The sequence below is a fragment of the Patiria miniata genome, unplaced genomic scaffold (assembly GCF_015706575.1).
Source record: "Patiria miniata isolate m_02_andy unplaced genomic scaffold, ASM1570657v1 HiC_scaffold_1, whole genome shotgun sequence".
Taxonomy (NCBI): Eukaryota; Metazoa; Echinodermata; class Asteroidea; order Valvatida; family Asterinidae; genus Patiria; species Patiria miniata.
Window position 1 is genome coordinate 11,348,309 of NW_024037047.1, and position 12,505 is coordinate 11,360,813.

At 41.2% G+C, this 12,505-nt stretch overlaps 1 protein-coding gene across 1 annotated transcript; it reads left to right on the forward strand.

The window, feature by feature from the left end:
* The first annotated feature begins 4,208 nt into the window (after positions 1 to 4,208).
* On the forward strand, positions 4,209 to 9,909 carry LOC119723274. The gene is made up of 4 exons (XM_038193837.1): positions 4,209 to 4,377; positions 6,228 to 6,485; positions 6,899 to 7,153; positions 7,486 to 9,909. The coding sequence occupies exons 1-4, from the start codon at positions 4,365 to 4,367 to the stop codon at positions 9,027 to 9,029; spliced, it is 2,070 nt and encodes a 689-aa protein (XP_038049765.1). The 5' UTR covers positions 4,209 to 4,364; the 3' UTR covers positions 9,030 to 9,909.
* The last annotated feature ends 2,596 nt before the right edge of the window (positions 9,910 to 12,505 follow it).

The window sequence follows — 12,505 nt, forward strand, 5'->3', positions numbered from 1 at the left end:
TGTAACACTACAAAAGAAATGTATAAGAAATGCCTGTCATGCTAAATACAATGCGCATACCACTCCACTTTGTAATAAATTTAGAATTCTTAAGTTTGGTGATGTATTTAATGTACACATTGTTACTCATTATTACGATTACTTTCATAAACTACTTCCTGAGAATTTAAGCCATCAGTCTTTTTTCCCACTAAACCAGGACTTGTACCATTATTCTACAAGACAAAGTAATTGTATTCATTGTAGTAGTACATTTAGACTGGACATAACATCAGCTAATTACCGTAATATTTTGCCTCGAATTGTTAATGGTCTTCCTGATCAACTTAGACTTCTTCTGGTCAGTTCATCCAAAAAGCTTTTTGTTGAACACCTCAAGGAATTCTATTTAAATAAGTACAATGATTTTGTTTGTACAAATCTTAACTGCTACTCGTGCCTACATTCAGCAAGACGTTAATTCCTTTTTTCCCTATTTTTTTCTCCTTGATGTATACGACTTTTATGTTTTTGTATGTGCTCACTTTATGTTCGAACTTACTACATTTATAAACTCTACCTGGGATCTCATTGTTTGCATTATTCCAAATACATGTAGTTTACTTTGACCGCTGTCTCGGGTGCTCCACTACAGAAGGCCAGTCCTTCTCTGGATGCCACCCCCATTCATGCTGTATTGTTCTGCTTTTTCTATTTTGATACACTTTGTTTCGATCATTAATCTTTATTCATTGTATGTTTGAAGTATGAATGGAAATAAAACAAACAAACAAACAAACGATGGGGCTGTCCCTGATAATGAATAATGAGAAATCCTTTGTCCGTTAAATGTAATGACAAATACATGTAGTTAAATATTACTAGAGCTATGGGCGTTGTTGTATTTCGCAACAGCTCACTAAGTATGTTACACCGTACTGCTCTCTCCGTGCATGTGTCTGTATGAAAACAGAAAAGGAGTTATTGTTATAAATAAATATAGTAAAAATGTACAGTAAATACTGATATCAATTTGGCCTTGGCGCTGTGCCTCAAATACGCACTCAATGTGACGGTCCAACCTGACGAAGCAGTGGCGCACCCGATTTTTTTTTTTTTGGGGGGGGCCCAAAATTTTTGGCCGCAGAAAAAAAATTGGCGTTTTTTTCGGGGGCGGACTATTTTGACGTTGGTGACGCCACTTACACCCCCATTGTACTACTCGAAAATAGGTCACATACATATCACCAAGGTAAAATCGTGGGACTAAAAAAAAAAAATGTCAGACATGCAGAGATGCGGGGCAAAAGGCGATGAGTCCTCGGTCTCCTGCACTACTGGTCCCGGTGAAAGCGACGACACGCAGTCCATCAAGTGTTCCAAGAAGTAGCAGGCATCACCACTGATGGAACGGGTGGACCAAGATGCACCTGTGAATTCATGACGACGTTATTGCTCAAAAGCTGCAGTGAGGGAGTTCGAATTCTTATAATGTCGGTCTATTCAAGTTTCAGTCAGGGAAAGCTCCTTTATTCGATGCTTATTCATTTTAAGCTTTAATTTAATTCTTACTGTTAATTGTAATTCAACATTCTCATCGCCTTCAATCTTGAAAATCAAGGGTGGTATTCATTTTAGCGCCAAATAAGGAGAATTAGTCAGCAGAATGTGGTGAATCGAAATAATGATTAGAAATGTTAAATAAATTTATTAGTATAGTTAACAGCTGAAAGATTTAGGGACAAACCTTATTTCTAATTTACAGGGTGCCATTTTTTGGTTTTATGCTAATGAAAATTGCATATTCATGAGCAAATGTGTGATGTCATTTCAGGCAGAAACCTCAATACAATTTCAGCACAAATATTTGCCAGAATGGATATTATGGCGTTCATTTCTTTGCTTTGTTGATTTGATTTTGTTTCAGTACATGACATGCCAATGAACAAATTTTTTAGGACATGTTTTTAGTGACCAAATTTTGGGTTCACAATTTGAACAGAAAATCCCTAGACTGGCAGTGTCTCCCTGAAATGACATCACAGCAACAGTGCCCTCAATTGTCGAAAAAACATGGAATTGTTAAAAATGTTTTAAAGAAATGCCCTTTTCAATAAGATTAACGAAAAAAATGATGTGAAGTTGTTTTCAAACATTTTAAGAGGAGTAGAAAATTGCACAGAATATGTTCCCATGGAAACATTATTACATGGGCCCTTTAAATAAAATTCGAGTAATTTGATTGCAGATACCTTTTAGACAGCATTAGGCGTTCTGGCAAAATGAGACGGAATTGGCACAGGCTGTATATTTTTCATGTACATAAAATGTGGAGGAAAAAACCCAAAATAAAAAGTGATATTTTTTTCTCGCGATTTCAGATTTATTGATATATAAATAGTCTTTAACATGTCCAGTACACATAATCTTAAGAAATACTATAAAAATCCTGGAATAAACTATTTTAAAGGAAAAACAGGCATATTTCATATTCACTACTACAAAACAATCGAAACTTTAATTTTCCCAGTATTTATCTGTTTAATGTGTCGATAAATGCGAACTTTAAATAGCAATAACTTGTCAACGAAATGTCCAATTAAAGTGCAACAAACAGCATTGCAAGGATAATATCGTGAAAAAAACCCAGATAGCTTTGATAACAAATTTATTTGCTCATAGCTAAATTATTTATTGAGGAAGGGGGGGGGGGGGACCTTTGTGCCCCCGGGTCGTCGCCCATGATTCAAAAGTATATGTATTCAACATTCAAATGTAACGCTGTTTCTTTAAATGAATAAATTCGGTGTTAGTTGAGATAAAGATATCTTGCATGAATGTGAATGCTATTCGCTGACGTTGCCACGAAAAAAAAATCTAATTTCTTAACGATTATTATATTTATGTCGAATTGAAATAAAATGGTTTTCTTATTAAGACCCACCGAGCAGTGTGAAATCAGGGATTTTGCAAAAGGAGGTGACTGGGGTGTTGAAGGCCAAGATTATTCTCGAGGGGAGGGCCGTTGGATAAGGCCATGCAGTCAATACGTGGAACAACCAAAGGCCATTCAAGACTTGCAATACTGAGTGATGACGTCATTCAGGGAATTTTGAGATACGTCCCATTTTGTAAATAATTACCATTGGCCAGTCGGGGTGTGCCCCTACAAATTAGACCTATTCACGTCACGGCCCCTCCTACGCACTTGATGTCTCTCGATCCTCCCTCCAGGTATTGATGATTGCAGATACAAGCAACCGCAGTGCGTACAGAGCTCAGATCAAAGAGCGCCCTCAGTCTCAAGCCGTTGAAAGCCTTGGACATTGGTAGTCTGGTTCCCAGACCAAAAGATTCTGACTTTTCTGGTTCACAAACTAAAAGATTCTGACAATTCCTGATGAATCTTAGGTCAGGTAGCCTCCGGTAATACATTGTATTATAATTTACGTCAAGTGACTAAAAAGAGAGGAATTCCTCCTTTTTCCGAAAATTTCCGAAGTTTGCCGAATTCGTTTTGTCGACAATCGGATAGCGCCCGAGTATTTCCGAGTATAATATAGGTTTAATTAACTGCTAATTGCTTATCAAAAACTTTAATAATTAATATTTGCTTTCATTTAGAAAACTTGAAATTCATTTAGAAAACTTGAAATTCAACGATGATTTTGTACGTCAAATATACTGGGATCGTATGAGCGAACTTTTTGCTGCGTCATGTACAATTTTGAATTTGACGACCGTTACCGAGATTTTCCAAAACTCGGTCTTCATTCGGCTACGCCTGCTAACAGTGCTATTTGGGTGCATAATTTTGAAGATTCCAGATAAACATTAGTCAATGTTATCTTACATAAACATCAAACTGTATTTTCATAACTGTATGATATTACGAAGCAAGTGATTTATTTAAAAAAATTGATCAAAACATTAAAAGCTAAAAGTGATAAAGCGAAATCGGAAACGAAGCCGAGCTTTGAAAAAGGGCCATCAATGTCGTCATGTTTAATTTTAGCCACGGAGGCAACCTCGTGCCCCGTGGGTACGATCTTGCAGCGCTGTGTTTTTTTCCATCATGCCTTGCGCGATCGTTAGTGTAAGGAACGAGCACGCGCCCCTGGAGTCGAGGCTGCCACGGAGGCTGCCTAACCTACAATTTGAGCGTCGGGAATAATTGTTAGGTCTGGGAACCAGACTAGGACATTGGGCGATTGTTGACGCGAGGGTGGAATTGGTAGCGAAACTAAAAATAACCTCATGGAAATTCCCTACAAAAAAACCCCACGTAACAACGCAAAAGCTCAGTGTCAAATGCATGGTGGGCCAAATGCATGATGTGATGCTGATGTTCATCCGTTGAGGAAATATACCCGAGGGCCCACACCATGGCCAAACAAGGTAAAGTGTAACTATTCTGTCCTTAATGTATATCATGCTTGTGCTTCTCTGCTACCGTGAAGGTATTATTATATCGCCCATTGGGACTGTGTGCTTTTGCTTGTGTTTAAGTCTAAATCGCAGAAGATTTTCATTGTAAATGTTGCCATCACATAAGTGTGTTAACAAGAGTTTGGACAAAAGTCCCCCACCCCTAGCCCCCCGTAGAACCGCACCTGATTATCCCAATCAGTGGCGTAGCCAAGGGGGGGGGGGGGGGGGCCGTGGGGGCGCCATCCCCCTATGAAACCTTGTCGCCCCCCAGTCGCCCCCCACTGAGATTTTCTAAAAAATATATAATTGATCTACATGACGCCCCCCTTGAAATGTTCCAGCCCCCCCAGCGGCCCCCCCAGCGGCCCCCCCAGCGGCCCCCCCACCCCCCCCCCCACAGAAAAATTCCTTGCTACGCCACTGATCCCAACCAACACAAACATTGGTTTGAAAATAGACATAGGGACCTAGGTGGTTTTCGAACCTCAGATCTTGCGATCCATAGTTCACTCCACTTTACCCTAGGCCACTGTCAAGGGCGGATCCAGAACACAATTTTTGCTTTCTTGGGGGAGGGGCAAAACATTTTTGGTCCCCCATAAAGTGGGTCCAAAAAATTAGGGCGTGAGGTTCGGGGCGAGCTTAATGGCCCCTGAATTTCTCTTTTTAATTTGGATTCTAGATGCTCTGTGGTGCGATCTGAGGCAATTTCTGACCACTTTTACCATTTTTTTTGGAGGAAAAGATGGCGTTGAACGCAGAGCCTGCCTTTATTGCGACATCATTAAAAATGATGGGTTCTTTTTTTGGTTGGGGGGGGGGGGGGGGGAAGGGCATAAACCCCGTTGGTGCCCCCCCCGGATCCGTCCTTGGCCACTGTGGCAGCTCAACGAAAGCCGTTATTTGAAATAAAGGAGCCAGGTTATTTTGACACCTCAGCAGCCGGATTCCGCCCCCCCCCCCTCAGATCTCGGCCATTGAATGACGAAAATTATTATGAAACTCAGTGCCTGCATAAAACAACTTAATATGAACATACCCAATACATTTTATGACAATTTGTTAAAGGATTTTGGAATTATCGGCTAATTAATTATTCATGTGCACAATGGTTATTCTGCTTTGTGTACACTACATTATGGGGAAATTACATTTTCACGGCTCGCCGCGCCGAAATTTTTTCGCTGTGCGACAACCTATGATCGGAATTTTATGTTTTGCTATCAGAAGATGCGCAAGACTCGAGGCTAAAAGGGAAAAAAGCTCGATTCGGGAATTCTTTTTTTTGCAAGGGTATTGCTTTTTCAGGGTTATTGTACATGCAAAACTGAGTGATATCAATGGTGTGACGTCATTGTTTTTTATGAATAAATATCGAACAGCTGAATATTCACGATCCATTGACGATGTGTGCTGCAAATAAAAACACCGCCTCTCGCGTGTCACGTTACATTTTGTTGGTCATCAGTTCAGATGAACAGTTGAGAAGAAATATTTTTGGGTACCAATCACAGGACTGGATTGAGTTAGTGAAATCGAAGAACGGATTTGTTTGCATGATCTTCATTCAAAATTTGGCCAATAAAGATTTGCCGATAATGCTAGACAGCACTAATTTAAGGACAAAATGGAAAACGTTGACTGGTTCACTGTATCACAGTTTTGTTCGCAAATTCCCATTCAGCCGGGAAAAGTATTGATATCTTACGGAGATTATCAACAAAACGACGAAGACGACGACAACAACGACAACAAAACTCGTGCAAAACTCAGTTCGACATTTCCTCTTCCACCCAACCGGTTTTGTTGGCCTGCAGCTTCGGACGAGTTTGATGACGAGATGCTTGAGAACGTTGCCAACTCGCTCGACCAAGCCTGGCCAACAGTCGCGACTTATCTGAGTTTTGATGACGGTGATTGCCAGGCTATCATTGAGGCTCACCCAGGCCACATCAACCAGCAGGCCCTTCAGATGCTCACTGCATGGAGGGCGGGCTACGCTGGAGCAGACATCTTGGCTGAACTTAAAGGGGCACTCAGGGAAGTGGGACTACACACACTGCTTCATGAGCTTGGTAGGTTTACTTTAACACTCGTTTATAGGCCTAACTTATTAAATCATTTGATTCATCTTTGGAACCAATGCTCATGCCCACAATCAACTGGCGGTGCAGGCTTATTCAGTTGCACAGAATGTCGTACGGAAACGCAGAAATGTGTATCGGAGAGTCGATCTACTCAATCAACTGATCGCGAAATATTTTCAGGATGGGCTTGGGAAGTGGCACAACTCGTTCAACGAAATAAAAAAAAAATCTTACTGACATATCATCAAAAAAAATGTGCGCCATCATACACCGCCAGTCTACAAACAACTCATTTGGAGAATTCCCGGTAAAAAAATGCCAAATTGCATGATGCACAAACCCACCTCGTCAGTCGCACTTGTTCACTGAGCATGTATTTTTTTATAATTTTGATTAATCAGGTGAGGAAATTCTGGAAACTCCAACACTCCAGAAAGTAGCGAAGAGTGTGGACGAAGAGTGGCCACAGTTAGCGCTGTATCTTTCGTTTGACGTCGAGCAGTGTCAACATATCCAAGCAGCATTCCCTACGACCAAGGAGCAAGCAGGTCAGATGATTGCGGCATGGAGGCAGAGCTTTACCGGTGATAACCCGGTAGAGTACTTGGCTACAGCACTCATCGCTATAGGGCGTGACGATCTTGCTAGAGAGCTTGGTAAGACACAGATTACCTCCAAAAAGGATTGGAAAATGTTCATTTGTTTGGCAAGACTGCGCCGGGCTTCGAAACCAATAGGCGAATCCTAGGTGAGGTGCCCACTAAGTAGCCAATCCAATTAAACATCACATTAGCTTTCCCAAACGGTTTACGTCTTATTTAGAAATTTATTTTTTTAGGGGGAAAAAACGCCAATTTGTTACAACTTGCAGAGGGAGACAGATTTTTTTTTTATTTTTTTTTTATCAGGAACACGTTTTTATTAGGCTGTATAATCTTAAATACAACATACATTCAGAAGCATTGTTTGATTTTTTCAACACGCACAGCACCTCATCAGAAACATCCTAAATGCCACTGTGACAATAACAAACCTCTGAAGTACCGGCCTTACTACAGCAAGGGGGAAGACGGAGGTTCTCGACTTCTCGGCATCTGTTGTACTAACTGCGGTCAAGAGTGGCTGGAAGGGCGATTCTTGTTTCATCCAGACGAAGATAACACCCGCCCCTCGGTGAAACTGCGTGGTGTCCTCCTCAAGAAACAACTTGAAGTACCCACTGAGAGCAACCCTGCATTCCAGGTAAAAGGTAGTCGCACCAAAATCGAAAATTTTAAGTTCGTGTGCGATTACCTGAAGGTGGGAGATCACATCACTTGGCGTCGCCATTGGGGCTACTGGCATCATGCCATCGTGTCAGAAATTGATGGAGTGGGAGGGCGCGTTAAGGTCATTCAGTGGTGCAAGTCGGGTTGTGGTGTGATAAAGATCATAGAAAAATGGCTTGAGCTAAGCCAAGAAGAGGGGGAATTGTATCGCATTGACTACGAAAAGAAGATAACTGAGGTTAACACGCCTGAGTTGGTCATTGCTCGGGCTAGATCTAGGTTAGATGACACTGGTTACGGAGTGTTCAGTGATAATTGTGAAGCATTTGCGTCATATTGTAAGACCGGGCTTGCAGAAAGTTGGCAGGTTGTCTGGCTGTATCAAAAGATCAAATCGGTCGTGAAGGGAGCCCTGGCGAGCGTTTTTGGTAAAGCCGGATTCATCGTGGCTAGAGAGTACGCCAAAGATGGCGCAAAAGCATTTCTTGAGCAAGGAACGGAGGCGGCTGCGAAGAAAGTAGTTGTTGCTGAGACATTTGAGAGGCTTTCACATGGCACCAATGCCGTTGGCGCTGGTATCATTCTTGTCTTTGATGGCTGCGCTTGCGTGTATGATCTCGACCAGATTTATAAAAACCGGAACAGGGGCGACTTATCACGGCAAGACTTCATATCCAGTGCTTTCAGTCGTGTTTCTGAGGCGGTGCTTGGCGCTGGGCTAGCAGTTGGGGGAGGCATTGCAGGGGAATCGGTTGGATTTTCGGCAGGTGCAGCGGCCGGAACATTCATTATGCCGGGTCTAGGAACGGCTGTCGGGGCTTTCATTGGGAGTATTGTCGGAGGTGTGATCGGGTCAACGCTCGGTAGGTACATTGGGGTTTCCGTGGGATCCCCGATTGGTCGTGCACTAGCTATAACCATCGGGACTAATGACAGAGCGGTGAAGAACATTCGCGACCTGAATCCAGGCGATCAGGTTGTCTTCTTTGGCAATCTTCTCCATCCCAGACACCATGCCATAGTTGTGGATTGTGACCCACTTAAGGGTAAGGTCAGGGTGGTACATAACACCTACCAAAATGGTGTAGTGGAAGAGCTAGTTGATTTTTCACAACCCGTGTACAGGCTTGAGTATGATAAGGAATGCTACCCACCTGACGAAGTCATTAAGAGGGCTAGATCTAAGATCGGTGATGAAACCTACAAATACTCACTGGCTTTTAACAACTGTAAGAGCTTTGGTCGGTGGTGCAAGGTGAAATAATTGATTTGACATGTGAATGGAGGAAGACCGAGTACTCGGGCAACGTTAACTGACTTTTAAGATTGAGTTTTACTTGTTATAAAACTTTCCATTTTCCTGGTTTCACTGTAGAGATGAAAATGTATCCGTTTAGCAGTGCTGATGTATGAACGATAAATTCATTTGCCGATAAAGAAAGGTGTAACAAGACTAATGAATGTGTGATTTTCATGGTGACAAAGAGCAGAAGTAGATGTATTTGTTTATTCACGAAGATAGTTATTATTGGACGTGGGAATTTAATTGAAAGTCTGCTTTCCGAGTCGAGACAAAAGTTTGATAGTTCCGTGTGATTTCATTAAGGGCCAAGACTGTAATGACGTAATTAAATACTTTATTTTGAAATTATTGTGTGCCTACTGAACGTATGCCATTACATTTTTAATACACGAAGTAATAACTTTGAGATTGGTAAAAGTTGAACAAAGAAATTGACTGGAGCGGAGTTCGAACCTGCGACCTCCAGATTGCCGTTTCAGTGCTCTACCAACTGAGGTTTCCAGCCCTTTGTTAGCAGTTCCTCAATTTGTCAATATTCCCCATGTTGTTCAAGGGGCGCTAGTCAGAAGTCATAAACCCGTATATGCTCTGTGGAGATCACGCTCAAGGTCTTGATGCAAACCTTGGAAATATCACCGGAATAGCAATCCGGAGGTCTATAGTCAATTTCTTTGTTGAACTTTTAAACATTATTATAATGCACCTAGCTATTTTCCTTTTGTAGTTTATTTGAAACTTTTAAATGTATAAGATTTGTTTGCTGTGTTGTAGCTAAACCAGTGATGTAGTGCCCTGATGCTGGGCCTTGGCCTTAAGGCTGCCTTAAGGCTGGACTTTAGGGCCTTGGCCTTGGCCTCAAGGCTTGAGGGCAAAAGCCTTGGCCATGGGCGTCGCCAGGATTTTTTCTAGAGGGGGGCAAAAAATATTTTTGCCAAAAAATGCTTGTATTTCTCAACATATTCTCGATTTATCAGTTTTAGAGGGGGGCAGGGACATTTTGCCCCCCCCCCCAACTCGTTAAATTTACACCACTTTGTCTTCGCGCCTCTTTTTTTTTTTTCTTCTTTTTTTTCTTTTTTTTTTTTTTTTTTTTGCTTTTCCGGGGGGGGGGGGGCAAGTGCCCCCTTGCCCCCCCCCCTCGCGACGCCCATTGCCTTGGCCCTGGCCTTGGCCTTGATGGATCATTGCCTTGCAATTTTGAGTCAAGGCTCTTCAAGGCCCATAGATTTTTGCATTTTCCAGATAAATCTGTTTGAAATTTTGCTGTTACCATTTTAATCGTGTTACCATGGAGGACTGTCTGCAGCTATGCTTTACACCATTATGTTTCTCAAATGTAATGAACACAATATTACATCTTTAATTTCACAAACAAAACAAAAAAACAAAACCCAAGACAACAAAGAAAAGAAAAGCAGGAGTGTGTACTTCGTGGTCTTTATTCAGTCATTTGACTTTTTGTAAGTGAATGATGGGACTTTTAAGTAAAGCCACACAAAGTTTTAGTGAGCTACTTTTTTTTGCTAACTGACGATCAATCTGATTGGTTGTATGTCTCCCTGATAAGTGCTAAAGATTTGCATGTATCTGTTTTAGGTAATGCTAATATTTCTGATATAATTCTCTGACCAACCAAGTTGTATATTTTTTACGTGTTCCGATTTTTTTTAAGAGATGCAACTTTAACATAACAGTCTCCTTAAGTTCAGTTTAATGAAATTTAATTTGCTGTTGGACATGTGATATCATGTAATTTCTCAATATTTTTGTCAAAAGATGTTCTTTTTATTTTTTTTATTTTAAGGAATAAAATTGTTTTTTTAATTTCAAAGGTTTTCGATATTTTGGGGGTTTCCATTCTTTCTATAATGAGCGATATGAGCTGGTATACTCTTTCAATGGCCTGGATTATGATATAACTTCCAAATAACGCACAATAGATGTAATTAATGACAGACGGCATTGCACTCTTAATGAAGACCGTACTTGTGTGTGATTATTTCCACATGCAGCGTACAGAGGACGACCAATAATGAGATGTACACTACACGGAGCTATTTGCATCATAACAGCGGGGCGATCTATTTACGGACACATGGGGAATCCCCGTCCCCCTTGCGTAAGGTCGGATTTCCCCACAGCAGTTGTAGTAGCTACACTGGCGCCGGCCCTTTGCTTGAAGTTCATTTATCATGCACAACCTGTGCTTCCACAATATTATCAGTCGGTCACATTTATTTTCAGGCGTTGACAAAAAATATATACATATATCGAGGTCAAACACATAGTGTTCGACATAAAAGACTCTGACAGTATTTTTTTTACATGAACTATACCGTTAGGGACCATCCAAAATTTGCGATGTTTTTAAATTTTGTCTTGTTTTCGAATTTTTTGATCCACCCACCCATCTCGATTTTCGATCGAAAAATTTTGATTTTCAATTCAATAAAAACACATAACAAATGTCCAGTTCAGTGAAGGCCGAATTCAGCTGCAGTCCGTATACGGTACCCAACAACACGGCCCACTAGTATTCCCGTAGGTAGGCCGGAATCCACCTGGAAACACATAAAACTAGTCCATTATAGAGCTATAAAAATGAGCTCCATGGTGATAATAAGTATCAGCTCGCTCTTAACAAATTAACAATTGTCTCGGCGTAAAGAGGTGTTATTCATGAAGTTTATTAAGAAATTTCAGTCGTTTTGGATAGAAAAAAAATTGAACTCTCAACTCACGGTTTCCAGACTGTGCGCGCTGCCATGTTCATTGCACGCAGATAAAAATACCATGCGGGAGCAGTGAACTAATTCAAGCGAGAATTTCTACGCCAGCTGATTAGCATAAAGGGACCCCACAATTTCTTTTAAAAAAAGGAGACTGTTTGGCTTTAAAAAAGGTGGAATTGTGTAAATATAGCTGAGGATCAACTCCCTGGTTTTGGGGCTTCCATCTGAGAGCAGATTTGATTCGCATTAGCATAAAAAACCCCCAAAGCAACAAAATACTCTTAAAAACGGCAAAATAAAACTTGACAATAAAGTTAAATGGGACACAAACGTGTATTTTCAAGGATTGCATTAAAAAAAATAATACATTTCATGTATGAGCCCTTTAAACCTGCACAAAAGAATGCGTTCGATTACTTCCCCCGCGCTTGCCCGTACTTTCGTCTTGGGTATAAGTGCACATGCGCAATAGCAATAAGGGTACACCCCAGTTAATAGGCCAACAATCCGTCCGCCAAGCTCATGAAGGCATTCGGTAAACCTTCGGACATTTTTTGGAGTAAGCCATTGATGGGGCTACCTGACCTATGATGAGTCAGAAATAGTAAATATTTTGATCAGGTGACACTGGGAACCAGACTAGCTCAGCGCGCGAGTCGGTTACACTGATCTCTATTATACCACGGATCTTCTACACCGTGATTA